The sequence below is a fragment of the Sapajus apella genome, unplaced genomic scaffold (assembly GCF_009761245.1).
Source record: "Sapajus apella isolate SASKATOON/1434 unplaced genomic scaffold, GSC_monkey_1.0 scaffold188, whole genome shotgun sequence".
In the NCBI taxonomy this organism is placed as follows: domain Eukaryota; kingdom Metazoa; phylum Chordata; class Mammalia; order Primates; family Cebidae; genus Sapajus; species Sapajus apella.
In genome coordinates this window covers 985,753-1,002,594 of record NW_022437128.1, presented here as the reverse complement: position 1 = coordinate 1,002,594, position 16,842 = coordinate 985,753, and the positions used below count along the sequence as shown (strand labels likewise).

Below are 16,842 nucleotides of genomic sequence, written 5' to 3'. Positions count from 1 at the left end.
GTGGAAAACTAGATACATGGCTAGCGAGGAATCGTCATTCTTCCTCACTTTTTTTCTACAAAACAGCCCTAAAGCCCAATTTCCATTGGAAGAAAAGATGTACCCATATTGTATGTTGTGAGAAGGGGCTGTCTCAGCTTGGGCAAGTAAGGACTGATAGGAAGGAAGTAGGAAAGAAAAAGTACAGAGATAGGCCGAGCATGGTGGCTCACGCCCGTAATCCAAACACTTTGGAGGCCAAGGCGGGCGGATCACCTGAGGTCGGGAGTTCAAGACCAGCCTGACCAACACGGTGAAACCCCGTCTTTAAAAAAAAAAAAAAAAAAAAGTACAGAGGTAAAAGCATGGAAAGGAAAGGGTAAGGGATAAGGCTAAAGAGATCTCTTTACAGATCAGAGAGGGTAGGTGGAGGAGGGGAGATGGACTGCTGGGAGATAGCGGGGGACAAAGGGCAAAGAAACCAGACCAGAGGGCTGGAGAGTGAGGTGAGATGAGATGGAGCCCTGGAGAGAAAAAAAAGAGAGGTGAACTTAATGCTTGGCACTGGTAGGTAGGTGCTTGATAAATATTTAGAATTGAATGGGGGACGGGAAAAGGGGTCCTTGAGAATAGTTGAGGGGAATAAGCAGCAGATAACCGGAGTTGAGAAAAAAAGAGACCAAGTAAAAGTGGCAGTAAAAAGAGAGCTGATGGAGAATAAAGGAAGGAATGTGCCGAAGGAGGAATACAGCACCAAAGGATCCAGAGCCGAAAGGGGGTTAGAGAAAAAAAGATGCAGCTGGAGCCAGGGAAGAGCACAGACAGAGGAAAAGCGCAGCTGAGCTGTCCTGGGGCGGGGCTCGCAAAAGGATATTGGTGGTAGAGGTGGGGAGGAGGTGGGGGGGGCGCCTGAGTTTCTGGGAAACGATTGGCAAAACGGGCTGCCCATCACCGCCCTCCACTTCCTGGCCAGCCCCGGAAACCAGCAGGCGTTGGGGAGGGGTGGAGGGGGAATAGCGGCAGCAGCAGCCCCAGCCCTCAGAGAGACAGCAGAAAGGGAGGGAGGGAGGGAGGGTGCTGGGGGGACAACCCCCCACCATTCCTACCGCTATGGGCCCAACCTCCCACTCCCACCTCCCCTCCATCGGCAGGGGCTAGGACACCCCCAAATCCCGTCGCCCCCTTGGCACCGACACCCCGACAGAGACAGAGACACAGCCATCCGCCACCACCGCTGCCGCAGCCTGGTTGGGGAGGGGGCCAGCCCCCCAGGCCCCCCACCCCACTGAGGTGTGGGCGGGAAAGGGATGGGAGGAGGAGGGAGGAGGGTGCTGAAAGGGACTAGGATGAGGGGAAGGGGAGAAATTGGGTCTGGGAGGGCCGACTGGGGGAGAGGGTTGCTGGGGAAAGGAGAGGGGCCGCCTGGGAAGAGGGTTGCTGGGGAAAGGAGAGGGGACCTGAGAGGGAGGAAGGATGGAAGAGACACGGGAGGGAGGAGAAATGGAAACCCTTGTGAATTTGGGACTGGGAGTGTGCACAGGGAATCCTGGAGTGGGAATTCTCTACACCTTCCTCAATTCCTTTTCTTGCCCTTTGACCCCACGTGACTCTTGAGGGGTCATTAAGGGAGAAGGCCCGCAGAATTTGCCTCTTAAAAATACCCCTAGGTGCCTCTGTTTCCATCTGGGCACAGGACCTCTTGTTTCTCAGTGGCTTTCCACACTGCTAGACCCTTACTGACACACAAATGCCTTATGGGAGCCATGTTTTCTACATTGAGTCTGTGTGCCTTTGACATGTTTAATGGCTTGTGTGCAACTAGGTTGTCCCTATGCTATCCATAGGCTGTGTAGAAATTATGTTATTTTCTATCAGAATTGCCCATTCTCCATTCTTGTGTCCATGTCTCACATCCAGTTTTGACATGTTCAAGTACCACGAGTGTGAGTTTTCATGTATCGCACCTGATCTATGGTTTCATGTTACTTGCATGTTTTATGTTTTTTTGCATGTTTATTTCAGCATGTGAAAGTTATAGACCTTATTTTGCTTTGGCTGACATGTCCATGGTCCTACCATATGCACTAGTCTTCATGTGTAGGATCCCATGGCTTGGTTGAATAGCCCACACTCTCGTTTGATTGAATTGGCCTGTTTGCTATGTTTTCCCAGTCACAGTTCACATCACACATGTGCATGCCCCTTTGCATGATACACTGAGGTAACAGGACCATAGAATGTGTGCTATAAATTTATCATCAGTATCTTTTGTGAGCTATATGCTCATTAAATTTGGCCCTCCATTGCATTTCTAAATCCTTCGACTTTTGTTCTCCAAAGAAGGTCACTTAATATCAAGTGTTAGAGAAGAAGGTAACTGAGTCTCCAGGTCTGCAAAGAACCATCCCTGCATTCCTTACCTCGGTGACCTCCCTGGCCTGTGCCCCTCTACACAAACATCTTTCCAGTGGCTGTGTACAGTCTGTGTCCACGAGCTCCGTGTATGTCACAGGGTTAACCCTGCTGTGAACCCCATCATTGGTATTTATTTATGGACATTATCCTCCATTCTTTGCACTGTTGGCACATTTGATGAGAGCAGCATCTTTCCCTGTGGCATGTTGATCCCATTCTGTACATTTCTCTTGTGAGATGACCTCTTCCTGATTATTGTCACTCTGCCTTCATTATGGCCATGTATTACATGATCTATTCAGAGCCGGTTACCATTAGGCTTGGTGTGTTCGTTACTTTCTCAGTGGCTTTTAGTAGTCAATACTACTCAGGAGGGTAACTATCTGATTTGTGATCAGAACTGCCATCTCATTAATTGTAGGTCTGTGGGTGTGTATGCAGCCTTAAAATCTGTTCAGCAAGTGTTTATTGACCACCTACTCTAACTCCTATTGTCTTGGCATCAGAGATAAGACAGAGTCCCTGTCCTTAAGCTGCTTACAGCCTAAGGAGGGAAACAAAAATGTCAGCACATAGTGTGTTGTCAAGATCAGTGGTTCTTAAATTCAAGTGCACACCAGACTCACCAGAGGGCATGTTAAAATACAGATTGCTAGCCAGCCATGATGGCTCATACCTGTAATCCCAACACTTCAGAAGGCTGAGGCTGGAGGATCACTTGATCCAGTGACAGAGTTAGAAAAAGAAAAATAGATTGCTGGGCCTAATGCCCGTAATTTCTGATTCAGTGGATCCGGGTGAGGTCTAATAATTTGCATTTCTACACTTCAAGACCCACTGATCAGAATAAAAGTGTAATGAAAGCACAGGCCTGCAGGGTTTCAGGAAGACCTCCAAAAGATGACACTGAACTGTGGGAGGCAGGAGAAGAGGTGGGCATTCCAGCCAAAGGGAACAGCATGTTCAAGGTGCAGATGCATTAAAGATCATGGTATCTGAGGAACTGAAGTGAATCAGTTTGACTGGAGCAAAAAGAAAACGTTTTGTGAGGATGTGGTCGAAGCAGAAGTCAACCTGTCAAGAAGAGCCTTTAAGCAAGACAGGGAAATGCTCTGTGTTTCAGAAAACTCTGTGTTAACAGAAAAAACTTTGTGTTAATATTTTTTCTGTGTTAACAGAAAAACATCTGTGGTTGCTACGTGGAAGATGGATTGGAGGGAGTTAGGAGCCTACTGCACATAATTCCGGGGAGAAATGATGCTGTTCTGAACTTGTAGGGGCAGTGGGATAGAGCAGCTCAGAGAGCCTACAGTATTCCAGCTGGCAGGGTCTCCTGTTTCCTCTATTGCCTGTTACCTTCTTGCTTGGCAATGGGCTTACCTTTGAGCACAGCCCTTCCTATCATGGGAAGACAGTGCCTGTCGCCTCAGTAGAAATGACAGGTATTGGCCTGAACACCCTTTTTGTGAATTGTTACCCTGCCCCCAGCAGTGGGGCAGAGTGGAGGAAGGAGGAAAAACCTGTGTTCCTGCCCCTCTTCCTCTTGAGCCGTTTCCTCTGCCAGGGCAGGTGCTGTTATGTCCCCTTTACTCCCTGCCCTCCTTTTTTCACTTGGTGAGAACTTACACAATGTACCTGCCCACACAAAGTGTCACTAGAAGGAAGGAAAAGGGTAGTAGGATTTGTGTTCCTGTCTGGAGGTAGGATTGGTCTTATAGCTATTCCAGGTATGTCCATGAGTTTACCTAGGAATGGGGCAGCTGCCTGGGTGGAGAGGGATTTTTCTAGTTATACATTTACATTCCTTTATCTGTCACTGGGCGTAATTATAAATTTGTGTCTGTGTGTGAACATGTTAATCCTTGTATGACTGTGTGTTGGCATTAGTGACACAAACCTTTAATCTTGCTATTTGGTCCCTGGGTATATGGCTGTGGGTGCTTTGTCACTATCGCCATATCTGCTGTGTGCTGTGTTGGTATATATACGTGCAGTACCTACCGGTGTCAGTGTAACCAAGTAGTTAGGAACACAGGCAGCTTAGATTTAACCTAGAAACTGCTGTTTAGGAGCTGTATGACCTCAGGTAAGTTATTTAGCCTCTCTGGGCCTATTAACTATAAAATGTAAATAATAATACTTTCAAGACTATTGTATGGATCATTTTAAGAGTTTAACTTAATGTATAGACCAGTGCTGTTCTACAGAAATATAATGCAAGCCACATGTGTAATTTTTTTTCTGGTAGCCACATTTTTAAAAGGCAAAAAGAGTGAAATTAATTTTAATAACATATTTTCTGGAATATGATACATCCAAAAGATTATAAAAATGTAGTCAGTATAAAAGATTAATAATGGGATATCTTACATTTGGTTTTTTATTCTGTCTTTGAAATCTGATGTGCATTTTACATTCCCAGCACATCTCAGTTCAGACTATCTGCATTTCAAGTGCTCAGTAGCCACATGTAGGTGGTGGCTACCTTCTTGGGCAGCACAAGTATAGACCATTATAAGACCTTACCAGCTACAAGCATTAGCTATCATTCTTTTTTTTTTGAGGTGGAGTTTCTCTCTTGTTGCCCAAGCTGGAGTGTAATGGCATGATCTTGGCTCACTGCAGCCTCTGCCTCCCAGGTTCAAGCAGTTCTCCTGCCTCAGCCTCGCTAGTAGCTGGGATTACAGGTGCACGCCACCATACCCGGCTAATTTTTTGTATTTTTAGTAGAAACAGGGTTTTACCATGTTGGCCAGGCTGTTCTCAAACTCTTGACCTCAGGTGATCCGCCTGCTTCCACCTCCCAAAGTGCTGGGATTATAGGTGTGAGCCACTGTGCCCAGCTGAGCTATCATTCTTATTGTCATTTATTATCAGACATCTGTGAGTTGTAGTTGTCCATGTCTTGTGCCTCTTGTCTGAATACATAAGGAGCTTTTGGGAAGAGGGGTGGGAGAGCATTCCTGAGCTCCCTGTCTACCACCCTCATCCTAGAGAGTTTACTGGGAAGGTTTCAGTGGAACTGTGTCTCTGGCCCTTGTCCTCATAGCACCAACCCCCAACCCTGCTAATGTGCCTTGCCTATCCCACTCTCCTCCAGAAATCAGGCTGATTGTCCCCTGCCCCATCCCCTGCAGGTGGCCAGAATGGAGTTGTGGCCAGGGGTATGGATGCTGCTGTTCTTCCTGCTGTTGCTCTTCCTGCTGCCCACCCTGTGGTTCTGCAGCCCCAGTGCCAAGTACTTCTTCAAGATGGCCTTCTACAATGGCTGGATCCTCTTCCTGGCTGTGCTGGCCATCCCTGTGTGTGCCGTGCGAGGACGCAACGTCGAGAACATGAAGTGAGAGGCAAGGGGTGTTGGGCGATGAGGGAACCTAAGGGTATGAAGTGAGTAGTGGAGTGGGGGAAGGGGGCGCAGTGTGTGTGGAACAGACTGAGAGACCAGAGGACAGCAAAGGTGGTCAGAATGGGGAGAGGACTGCAAAGATGGTCAGAAAGACAGCAGGGTGGGGGGAGCTGAGGCATGCAGATGGACATCAATGGATCCCACTGGGACCCCTTGCCATGACCCCACAGGATCTTGCGTCTAATGCTGCTCCACATCAAATACCTGTACGGGATCCGAGTGGAGGTGCGAGGGGCTCACCACTTCCCTCCCTCGCAGCCCTATGTTGTTGTCTCCAACCACCAGAGCTCTCTCGACCTGCTTGGTGAGATCCCACCACAGGGCACACCTCCCCCAGCCATACGTCCCCTGCTGGAACCTTCCCTAGAATCTCCTCTCCTAGAGATCCTCAATTCCCCTTCCGCTGGGACATTGCCCCCTTGCCTCCCTCTAAGGCCTTCATTCCCTGGGATAGAACTGCTCTCATAAGCAGGGTACATATACCTTTGGTCACCCTTTCCTTCACTTGGGGCTCGCCCTGCCTAGTCTCCTTCATCTCCAGTCCCTACCAGAGTGGGTGATGATCTGGGTGAGGTGGGTTGCCTTCTGTGACACTCTGCCTCCACCCTGATCCTCACCCACCCCCATCCTGCCCAAGGGATGATGGAAGTACTGCCAGGCCGCTGTGTGCCCATTGCCAAGCGTGAGCTACTGTGGGCTGGCTCTGCTGGGCTGGCCTGCTGGTTGGCAGGAGTCATCTTCATCGACCGGAAGCGCACGGGGGATGCCATCAGTGTCATGTCTGAGGTCGCCCAGACCCTGCTCACCCAGGACGTGAGTCATCCTGGGGAAATGGGGGATTGGAGGGATAGAGAGTAGAAGAGTTGTAAATAAACTGATATGCAGGGCCAATGAGCCTCAGGGGTCCCATTATAACATCACATCTACTCTGACTCCTCCATATGTATTTGTCTTCCTTGACCCTCTTTCTCCCCCAGGTGAGGGTCTGGGTATTTCCTGAGGGAACAAGAAACCACAACGGCTCCATGCTGCCCTTCAAACGTGGCGCCTTCCATCTTGCAGTACAGGCCCAGGTGATTACTGCTGTCCTTTCTGCTACTCAGCCGCTAACCCATACCATTCCCTCATCTCTGGGAAGGGGCTTACTGTAGGGGTCTCAGAAGAGAGCTGTGAACTGATTTGCTTTACCCCTTCCCCAGGTTCCCATTGTCCCCATAGTCATGTCCTCCTACCAAGACTTCTACTGCAAGAAGGAGCGCCGCTTCACCTCGGGTGAGGGCTTTGAGCAGGTCTTGGATAGGGTGTGTCCGGAGAGGCTGGGAGGACATCCCTGTGAGGCAGGGGGATCATTCAGTGTCAGAGCCATGAGATGTCCACACAGTCACCTAGCCTGACCCCACATCAGCCAATAAGTCTTTACCAAGCATGACCATACCCTGCCAGATAGGTAGCACTTAGTCCCAAGAGATGCTGTCATTAATCTAGCAGGAAAGGTTAAGGCCTGTGTGCACAAAGCTGTAATGAGTAACACTCATTCAGCAGTAAATGCCAAGTCCAGATGAGGAGCTGGAGGGGTGCTGAGGAGATGTCTGAACTGGGGATTGGAGAAGGCTTTGTACAGAAGAGCCTCAGAAAACTGGTGGCAGCCAACAGGCCCAGGGATGGTTGTCCAGGGTTGGGGGAAGAGAACTGAAAGGTTGAGGAAGAGAGTGTCACTCAGAAGCTGGGCCCCACCTGTGGGCAAAGACCTGGGTGGACAGGCCATGATGGTGCTCCCCTTGCCCCAGGACGATGTCAGGTGCGGGTGCTGCCCCCAGTGCCCACAGAAGGGCTGACACCAGATGACGTCCCAGCTCTGGCTGACAGAGTCCGGCACTCCATGCTCACTGTTTTCCGGGAAATCTCCACTGATGGCAGGGGTGGTGGTGACTATCTGAAGAAGCCTGGGGGGGTGGGTGAACCCCGGCTCTGAGCTTTCCTCCCAACTGTCCCCATTTTCTTACCCACGCCTACCTACCCAGTGGGCCCTGAAGCAGGGCCAAGCCCTCTTCCTTGTCTCCCCTCTCCCCACTTATTCTCCTCTTTGGAATCTTCAACTTCTGAAGCAAATGTGGATACAGTGCCACTCCTGCCCCCTCTTGGCCCCACCCATGGACTCTTGCCTCGGTGCAGTCTCCACTCTGACCCCCACCTCCTGCCATCTTCTCTGTGGCACAGTTGCCTCCCCCTCATCCACAGTGGCTCAGCCTACACAAGGGTGGGGAACATTCCATCCCCAGTGGAGTCTCTTCCTTTGTGGTCTTCTCTTCCTTTCCACCCCACATTGGCCAGTGGACTCATCCATTCTGTGGAACAATTCTCCCCCACTCCAAAGTCCATGGATTCAATGGACACATCCGTTTATGAGGAGGACTTCTCGCCCTGTGACTAGAAGCCAATACCTGGAACACTCCTCCCAGGCTCAACCTGGGAGTTTCCTCAGCACCTTCACCTTCCCTCCCAGTGGAGCCTCCTGTCAGTGGGGGCTGGACTCTTCTAATTCAGAGGTCTCATGCCTGCCCTTGCCCAGATGCCCAGGGTCATGCACACTCCAGGATACCAGTTCGGTCTCCACATTTCTGCTTTTCTCTATCCCCATGGTACCATTCTTCAATGGTCCTGACCCCACCCAACCCCCTGCAGCCCTGCTGCACCATCTCACCAGACACAAGGGGAAGAGGCAGACATCAGGTGCTGCGCTCACTTCTGCTCCCTGGGAAGTTGGGGAAAGGAACTGAACCCTGGCTGGAGAGGATAGGAGGGCTTTTAATTTATTTCTTTTTCTGTTGAGGCTTCCCCCTCTCTGAGCCAGTTTTCATTTCTTTCTGGTGGCATTAACCACTCCCTCCCTCTCACTCCAGACCTGTTCCCACAACTGGGGAGGTAGGCTGGGAGCAAAAGGAGAGGGTGGGACTCAGTTTTGCGTGGATGGTTTTTATTATCTGGATAACAGCAAAAAACTGAAAATAAAGAGAGAGAGAGAGAGATCTGGGTGCTTGGTGGTTACATTTGTTATTGAAGAAACAGTTCTTGCCCAGGCAATCTGCCCCCAGCCAGAAGACTCAGGGGTGGGCCAACAACACCAGCCTCCGCCTTCCTTCAGCTCTCTGAAGTTTCCATTGCTCATTGCTCTTTGGTGGCTGATAGCCTTATCTGCAGCTCATAGTTGGCCAAGCCCAGAGGATTTGTGAGTCCAGTTTCTGTATAAATTAGGTGGCAGGGGTGCTGTAGAGGCTCCTTATCAATGATTGAGGCCAGGGCCCAGGCTGTTGTCCTCACAGGAGCCTGGTTAATGACATGACAGAGACTGGCTGTGGTCAGCCTGGAGTGGACTACACTGCCACTCTCACCAAACAGTAAGTGGAACTATTGGGCTCGAGACAGGATTTCAGAAGAGAAGGATGGGGAAGTGGAGAGATCCTGGGAAGGTATGATAGTGAATGTTGGAGAAGGGCATGGAGAAAAGAGGGCATGCTCGAAAGGGAGGGGTCTTGGGGAAAGTTGGGGAATATAGGTCAAGGCAGGGAGGAGCATGAGGACTCACAGGCACCCAGCCTCTCCTCCAACAGCAGCACCTGGTCGCTGAGAGATTCGATCCGGTCACCCCGGCCCCATAGCTCAGCCACCTGTTCTGGCTGCAGCTCTTCAGGCGGCACGGGCAGCACCGCTCGGACCCAAGCCCCAGCCTGACCGGCCCACTACAAAGGAAGAGTTGCCTCAGGGTATTGATAGTGAGGTCTGGCCTCGCCCCAGCCCGCAGGCTTGGCTCACCTGCTCCAGCCGCTCCAGGCGCCCTCGCAGCTCACGAATCTCTCGCTTCAGAGCCCGCTCGTCGTTTTCCGCCTCCCGAACTAGGGACAAAGGAGACCAAGAGCGTGACCGCTGCCCGACCCCAGACGCTTGTCCCAGGTCGCCGCGGTGGCCCGTACTCCTGCCCGCTCACCGGCCACGCTGAGTATGCTGGCACTGGTTGGGGGCTCTGGGGACCCCTCCTTGCAGGTGCGTCCGTCCGGGCCTAGCACTAGGTCGTGGGGGCAGCCGCAGGTGAAGCTTCCGGCCGTGTTAAGACAACGGTGCGAGCAGATGGTGACGCTGGTCCTACATTCATCCACGTCTAGTTACCGAAAAGAGGAAGGGGCTGAGAGAGGGGGCGGGGGCAAGCGCCTGGGTAGGTGGGGAGGTCAGGGAGCCCTCGCTGGGGAAGGCTGAGTCGACTCACCCACATGACAGTGCTTCCCTCCCCAGCCGGGGGCGCACTCGCACCGGTCGGGCCGAACGCAGACGCCTCCGTTCAGGCAAGGCTTGGCGCAGATGGCTGTGGACAGAGGAAGTGGGGTTCAGACTCGAACCGATAGCCCCCAGCTCCGTGGAGCGCGCCTCCCGCAGCGCCTGGAAGACCCAGCCTCACCTTCACAGGTGAGCGCCCCCGGGTGCCGCTTCTTCCAGCCCTGGCAGCACACTGTATGGGTCTGCTGCACCTCCCGCCTCACCTCCCGCCACGTAACGCGGTAGGTGGTCCTGGAACACAGCGACCGGCTCAGGACCCTGAGGACGGGTCCTGGTCGCGGTTCTTGGGGTCCCATCTCCTCATCCCTCACCTGTAAGTGCTGCAAATGCGCCTTCCAGCACACAAGGTCAGGTAGGGCTTGTACACTGGTTGGCTGTAGGACTCGTTGTAGCGGAGCGGGACCACCACTGTCTGCTTGGAGCAGACTCCCGGACTGCGTCCATGCCAGAGGATGAGGTGGGAGAGATTGAGTAGGCCAGGCCCTGGGGAGCCAGGAGTCCCACTTCCCTCAACGGGCTATTGAGACCCCGCTGTCCCTCCAGATGACAGCCTCTCACCCCCCTTCTAAACTCACAGTTCTGTTTGCCTGTGAAGTCCCACCCCCAATAGAAGGCTCCCGAGAAGAGGTCACCCCAGGCCCCACCCCCACTGTTGTCACCTCTCTCTGAGATCTCCACCCTTGGCCCCCTTGCCTGACATCAGTAGCAGGAGGAACGAGAGTCCGCCTAATAGAGTGCACAGCTCAGCCCTGGACCCCATGATTCTCTTTGACTCCGGACCCTTTGGGCTGCACGAAAGAAAAGGTTAATGGATGCCATTCTCCTATTAATTTCTCCAGCACTAGCCCCTCCAAGGGCACTCTGCTGGTGCCCTCTAAGGGAGTCAGGACATTCACTTTTACATACTAGCCACCAGGATTGCCTACACCTGTGTGTACACCCAACACTATCCTATCCTTAGCATATCATGATCCATTCAGCATCATAAAACTCACACCCCAGCACACCCCCTCCACCTCCGCTCTAACCTTTTTACTTCTAATGCCCTCTGCACAATCTGGAGGGACAGTCAACCCTCCCCTTATGGCACTCCTGTCTTTAACATGCTCTCTTATAACTTCATACCTTCAAAACGCTAGCTATACACCCTCACACCATACACACAAACCAAGCACCTGGAAACCACACCTTACACACACTGCTACTCCCCTCACACACCATTACATACACCCTAAATGCTCATCCCTTGCTCCAACAAAACACCCCTCAACTCATGCCCCCCCCAAGTCTCTGAGTAAACCCCACTCTTTCCCCATTGAAATTATCTCCCCATTCCCACCTGGCTTCTTTCTCCTACGAGGCTTCAGGCAGAGCAGCCTCAGCAGAAGCAGCTCAGACTAGTGGGTAGACCTGGCGGGCTAAGAAGGAGAGGAGGGGCTGGGCCAGAGTCCTCCCATTCCTGCCCCCTCCCACAAGCCTCCTCCTCAGCTCCAGCTGGGTCAGCTTAGTAGGGTCAAGTCCCTCTACCCTCATCTCCACCCCAACAAAGAGCTCCCTAGAAGTGTCTTTCCAACCCTGTGAGGCCCATTTCTGGACTCCCCAAATCAGAAGATACAAGCTCTGTAACACCACCAGTACCCCCTTTAACACTACACAGACTAGGGGAGAGTTGGGGGGCAGGGAGAGAAACAGCTGCAAGGAACAAAGCAGGTCAGGTCATGGGAGAAGCAAGATCAGCTGAGGAAAGACAGAAGGGCAAGTCGTCACAAAGGGGCAGGAGGGCAGCCCAGGGCACCAAGGGGGAAACTGTCCCCCTCTCTTGATGACATTTGTTAGGGCTTAGGGGGAACAAAATTGAGTCAGCCACCACCCCCCATGCCAGAGCAGACAGGGCTCTATTGTCTCAGCCAAAATTTCTTCTTTCAAGAAGAGAAGGCTCATTGTCCAGCCCTACACCCAGCTCTGGCCCACAAAGCTCAAAAGGGGCACAACAAATGCCCACCCTGACCCTCGGCCCCCTCGTCTAGCCTGGGGGTGGCAAGCGCATTCCACCCATGAGGCTGAGGCCCAAACCACTGGAGCCCTGAGCTTAGCCCCCCAATCTTGGGGACTGGGAGAGGAAGAGAATTGTCTTCGGCAGGAAAGAACCCGCAGAGGATCAGGAACCCACAAAGAATGGGCATTGAGAGAGAGCGGAAACACCAAGGGGGTCCCCACCCTAGACCAGGAATCTGGGCACCCAGGCCTCAGCTCTGTCCACACCCTCCTTAGGGAGCCAGGTCCCCTCCACCTGGAAATGAGCCAAGTCACACTGAGGAAATGGAACTTTATTTCTATAAATACAGGGGTAACACCCATTCAAGGGAAGTTAAAAGAGGGCCTGGGGCCTCAAAGAAACTAGGCTCCCAGGGGTTACTCCAACACTGATCATAGGGACTGGGGGATCCCCAAACCTGAGATGGGCCTCACAGGCCACAGATATTCCCCAACACTGACACTTCAGGAACGGAACTGTCCCCATAGGGGAGCCTCAGAAACCCCACTCTCATGGGTAGTCCCTCTTAGGGGTTGGGAGGGCTGATGACAGAGGACTTCAGAGAAAAAAGGGAATATGGGAAGAATAGAAGCTAAAAATGTCCTGAGTGGCCTGGAAGGAGACCCCTGTGGTAGGCAGGGGGTGGGTTCTCCTCCCGTACAGCCAGATACGGAGAAGCAGCAGCAGCAAAAGCAGCCACAAGTTAAAAACATGGTTTCTCACTTCCCAACTTCGACCTTGAGAGAAAGGGAGAGCATGGAGCAACCCCCCAAATGAGAGGACATGAGGTAGGGGAGGCCAGAACTTGTCATTCACAGAGGAGCAGAGGAGAGGGCTTCTGGGAGTCCAGGTTGGTGGGGGTAGTGTGGAGCAATGAGGTGGTCACAGGCACACCAGAGCCTGGCATCTGCTTTCCAAGGCCACCACTTGGTCTCTGGACTAGAGATTTCCTGGGGACCCCTGAATATATCCTCAGGAGAGCCAAGGTTCAATGCAGGTCTCATAAAGGGTACGATTGGAGTGCCAGGCTGTGTGGGAAATCCCGGCCATTGGACACCTCACTATGGCCCCACGGGCCAATAGAGTCTTCAACCCAAAAGAATCTCGCAGATAAACCTTCAAGGTGGTCGAAGGGGCGTGGAAGCATGGAAGAGAGACACAAGGAGAGACAAAGTGAGTTACTGCCGGCATGTAAACCTCCTCCCCACAGGGTAAACCCTTCAGCTCAGGAGTCACAGAGAGGGCTCCAGAATGAGGCGGGACAGTGGATGGAAGGGAAAGTAATCCCAGGGGGGCTCACCAGTTGCTCCTCCATCTCCAAGACCGTCTCATTTGCATCATAGAAACCAAAGAAGCTACAAAGAGATTTGGGGGAAGGTTATCAGGAGAGCTGGAGAAAATCGCTGGGCACAATGGTTCATGCCTGTAATCCCAGCACTTTGGGAGGCCAACGTGGGTGGATCACCTGAGGGCAGGAGTACAACACCAGCCTGGCCAACATGGCGAAACCCCATCTCTACTAAAAATACAAAATTATCCAGGCGTGGTCACAGGCGCCTGTAATCCCAGCTACTCCAAAGGCTGAGGCAGGAGAATCGCTTGAACCTGGAAGATAGAGGTTGCAATGAGCCAGGATCACGCCACTGCACTCCTGCCTGGGCGAGAGTGAGACTCCATCTCAAAGCAAAAAAACAAAAAAAGCATTACCTAAGCATGAGAAAATAACCAACAAACCCAAACTGAGGGAAATTCTACAAAACAACTGGTCTATATGCTTCAACAATATCAATGTCATGGACAAAGACTGAAAAACTATTCCAGATTAAAAGATACTAAGGCCGGGTAAGGTGGCCCACGCCTGTAATCTCACCACTTTGGGAGGCCAAGGCGGGCGGATCAGAAGGTCAAGAGATTGAGACCATCCTGGCCAATATGGCAAAACCTCATCTCTACTAAAACTACAAAAATTAGCTGGTTGTGGTGGCGCCTGCCTGTAGTCCCAACTACTCTGGAGGCTGAGGTAGGAGAATCGCTTGAACCCCGGAAGCAGAGGTTGCAGTGAGCTAAGATCACGCCACTGCACTCCAGCCTGGTGACAGAGAGAGCTCCATGTCAATAAAAAAAAAAGATACTTCAGAGGCCTGGAGCAGTGGCACACGCCTGTAATCCCCGCACTTTGGGAGGCCAAGGTGGGGGGCAGATCACCTGAGGTCAAGAGTTCGAGACCAGCTCGGCCAACATGGTGAAACCCCATCTCTACTAAAAATACAAAAATTAGCCAGGTGTGGTGGTAAGTTCCTATAATCCCAGCTACTCGGGAGGCAGAGGTTGCAGTAAGCTGAGATCACACCACTGCACTCCAGCCTGCGCAAGTGAGACTTCGTCTTAAAAAAAAAAAAAAAAGGCCTGGCATGGTGGCTCATGCCTGTAATCACAGTACTTTGGGAGGGCTGGGCATGGTGGTGCGTGCCTGTAATCCCAGCTACTTGGGAGGCTGAGGCAGGAGAATCCCTTGAACCAAGGAGGCGGAGGTGGCAGTGAGCTGAGACTGTGTGCCATTGCACTCCAACCTGGGCAACAAGATCAAAACTCCGTCTCAAAAAAAAAGAAGGCTAAAGAGATATGATAACTAAATACAACATGGGATCCTGATTTGGATCTTCCACTGGATCTTTTTTTTTTTTTCTTGAGACGGAGTCTTGCTCTATTGCCCAGGCTGGCTAATTTTTTGTATTAGTAGAGACAGGGTTTCACCGTATTGGCCAGGCTGGTCTTCAACTCCTGACCTCGTGATCTGCCCACCTCAGCCTTCCAAAGTGCTGGGATTACAGATGTGAGCCACTCGGCCTGGCCTGCAAATTCTTTTCTATAAGGACATTGGAAAAGCGCCCAGCCTGGATATTTTTTTCTATAGGACGCTGGGAAAATTTTAGTAAGAATACTGTATCTGTGAGCTCATATTCAGGACAATTTGAATCTATGTTTATGTTTAAATATATTAACATACATAAATGTATACATCTTTAGAGAAAAAAGATATTAATGTAAACATGACAAAATGTTAACATTTGGGAAATCTAGGTGAGGAGTATACATTAATGCTTTTTGCTATTTTGGTAACTTTTTTTTTTCTTTTTTTTTTTTTCTGAGACAGAGTTTCACTCATGTTACCCAGGCTGGAGTGCAATGGCGCGATCTCGACTCACCGCAACCTCCGCCTCCTGGGTTCAGGCAATTCTCCTGCCTCAGCCTCCTGAGTAGCTGGGATTACAGGCACGCACCACCATGCCCAGCTAATTTTTTGTATTTTTAGTAGAGACGGGGTTTCACCATGTTGACCAGGATGGTCTCGATCTCGACCTCATGATCCACCTGCCTCGGCCTCCCAAAGTGCTGGGATTACAGGCGTGAGCCACCGCGCCCGGCCATTTTTTTTTTTTGACATGAAGTCTCACTCTGTCACCAGGCTAGAGTGTAGAAGTGCAATCTTGGCTTACTGCAACCTCTGCCTCCCACATTCAAGCGATTCTCCTGCCTCAGCCTCCTGAGTAGCAGGGACTACAGGCATATGCCACTACGCCCAGCTAATTTTTTGTATTTTCAGTAGAGACAGAGTTTCACCATTGGCCAGGATGGTCTCCATCTCTTGACCTTATGATCCGCCTGCCTCAGTCTCCCAAAGTGCTGGGATTATAGGCGCGAGCAACCACGCCTGGCCGGAAAAAAACTTTTTTTTTTTGAGACAGGGTCTTACTCCATCACCCAGGCTGGAGTGCAATGGCAAGATCTCAGCTCATTGCAACCTCAACCTTCCAGGCCCAATTCTTCTACTTCAGCGTCCTGAGTAGCCAGGAGGGACTACAAGTGCACACCTCCATGCCCAGCTAATTTTTGTATTTTAGGTAGAGATGGGGGTTTGCCATGTTGCCCAGGGTAGTCTCAAACTTCTGGGCTCACACCTCGGCCTCCCAAAATGCTAGGATTACAGGCACAAACTTCTTTTTTTGAGACGGAGTCTTGCTCTGTCACCCAGGCTGAAGTGCAGGGTACAATCTCAGCTCACTGCAACCTCCACCTCCCAGGTTCAAGCAATTCTCCTGCCTCAGCCTCCCAAGTAGCTGGAACTACAGGTGTGCACCATCACATCCAGCTAATTTTTTGTTATTTTTAGTAGAGAAAGGGTTTCACCATGTTAGCCAGGATGGTCTCGATCTCCTGAGCTTATGATCCGCCCACCTCAGCCTCCCAAAGTGCTGGGATTACAGGCATGAGAGCACACCCGGCAGTAAACTTTTCTTAAGTATGAGATTATTTCAAAATAAAAATGTCTTAAGGAGTGAAGTGGCACCACATCGGCTCATTGCAACCTCCACCTCCCAGTTTCAAGCAATTCTCCTGCCTCAGCCTCCCAAGTAGCTGGAACTACAGGCAAGCGCAACCAGACCTGGCTAATTTTTGTATTTTTAGTAGAGACAGGTTTCTCCATGTTAGCCAGCTGGTCTCAAACTCCTGACCTCAGGTGATACACCTGCCTCAGCCTCCCAAAGTGCTGGGATTATAGGCGTGAGCCACTGCGCCCAGCCAGGTAGAATGAAAATCTTTTTTTTTTGTTTGTTTGTTTGTTTTTTTTTAGACAGAGTTTCACTCTTGTTACCCAGGCTGGAGTGCAATGGTGCGATCT

The 16,842-nt window shown here is 51.4% G+C and overlaps 3 protein-coding genes across 8 annotated transcripts in view; 1 reads left to right on the top strand and 2 right to left on the bottom strand.

Annotated features, from left to right (window-relative positions):
• Window positions 1-504: 504 nt before the first annotated feature.
• On the top strand, window positions 505-8,822 carry AGPAT1 (1-acylglycerol-3-phosphate O-acyltransferase 1). 3 transcript variants are annotated; one of them, XM_032268984.1, is made up of 7 exons: window positions 505-524; window positions 5,532-5,734; window positions 5,971-6,104; window positions 6,438-6,613; window positions 6,778-6,873; window positions 7,000-7,072; window positions 7,588-8,822. In XM_032268984.1, the coding sequence occupies exons 2-7, from the start codon at window positions 5,541-5,543 to the stop codon at window positions 7,770-7,772; spliced, it is 858 nt and encodes a 285-aa protein (XP_032124875.1). In that variant the 5' UTR covers window positions 505-524; window positions 5,532-5,540; the 3' UTR covers window positions 7,773-8,822. The 3 variants fall into 3 exon arrangements, with proteins under 3 accessions (XP_032124875.1, XP_032124874.1, XP_032124876.1); XM_032268983.1 differs by lacking the exon at window positions 505-524 and adding an exon at window positions 940-1,269; XM_032268985.1 differs by lacking the exon at window positions 505-524 and adding an exon at window positions 3,909-4,480.
• EGFL8 (EGF like domain multiple 8) lies at window positions 8,758-11,996 on the bottom strand. 2 transcript variants are annotated; one of them, XM_032268981.1, is made up of 9 exons: window positions 11,466-11,996; window positions 10,786-10,914; window positions 10,438-10,560; window positions 10,248-10,357; window positions 10,059-10,154; window positions 9,783-9,953; window positions 9,611-9,690; window positions 9,384-9,537; window positions 8,758-9,124 (listed from the first exon to the last, which is right to left on the bottom strand). In XM_032268981.1, exons 2-9 carry the CDS (start codon window positions 10,884-10,886, stop codon window positions 9,081-9,083), a joined length of 879 nt encoding a protein of 292 aa, XP_032124872.1. In that variant the 5' UTR covers window positions 10,887-10,914; window positions 11,466-11,996; the 3' UTR covers window positions 8,758-9,080. The 2 variants fall into 2 exon arrangements, with proteins under 2 accessions (XP_032124872.1, XP_032124873.1); XM_032268982.1 differs by lacking the exon at window positions 9,783-9,953.
• Window positions 11,997-12,437: 441 nt separating this feature from the next.
• The window catches only part of PPT2 (palmitoyl-protein thioesterase 2), a 15,174-nt gene continuing 10,769 nt past the window's right edge, over window positions 12,438-16,842 (bottom strand). For all 3 annotated transcript variants that reach the window (XM_032268977.1, XM_032268979.1, XM_032268978.1), the window contains exons 8-9: window positions 13,462-13,516; window positions 12,438-13,277 (exon numbers count right to left, since the gene is read on the bottom strand). In XM_032268977.1, the coding sequence (XP_032124868.1) occupies window positions 13,134-13,277; window positions 13,462-13,516 (199 nt within the window). In that variant the 3' untranslated portion in view covers window positions 12,438-13,133. The remainder of the gene's footprint in view (window positions 13,278-13,461; window positions 13,517-16,842) is intronic.

Coding starts and splice junctions, on each gene's coding strand:
- AGPAT1 (XM_032268984.1), top strand. CDS start 5,541: ATGGAGTTGTGGCCAGGGGTATGGATGCTGCTGTTCTTCCTGCTGTTG. Junction 6,614..6,777: donor AGACCCTGCTCACCCAGGAC/GTGAGTCATCCT, acceptor TTTCTCCCCCAG/GTGAGGGTCTGGGTATTTCC. Junction 6,874..6,999: donor ATCTTGCAGTACAGGCCCAG/GTGATTACTGCT, acceptor CCCCTTCCCCAG/GTTCCCATTGTCCCCATAGT.
- EGFL8 (XM_032268981.1), bottom strand. CDS start 10,886: ATGGGGTCCAGGGCTGAGCTGTGCACTCTATTAGGCGGACTCTCGTTC. Junction 10,561..10,785: donor GGTGGAGATCTCAGAGAGAG/GTGACAACAGTG, acceptor GCATGGACGCAG/TCCGGGAGTCTGCTCCAAGC. Junction 9,954..10,058: donor AGGGAAGCACTGTCATGTGG/GTGAGTCGACTC, acceptor TTCGGTAACTAG/ACGTGGATGAATGTAGGACC.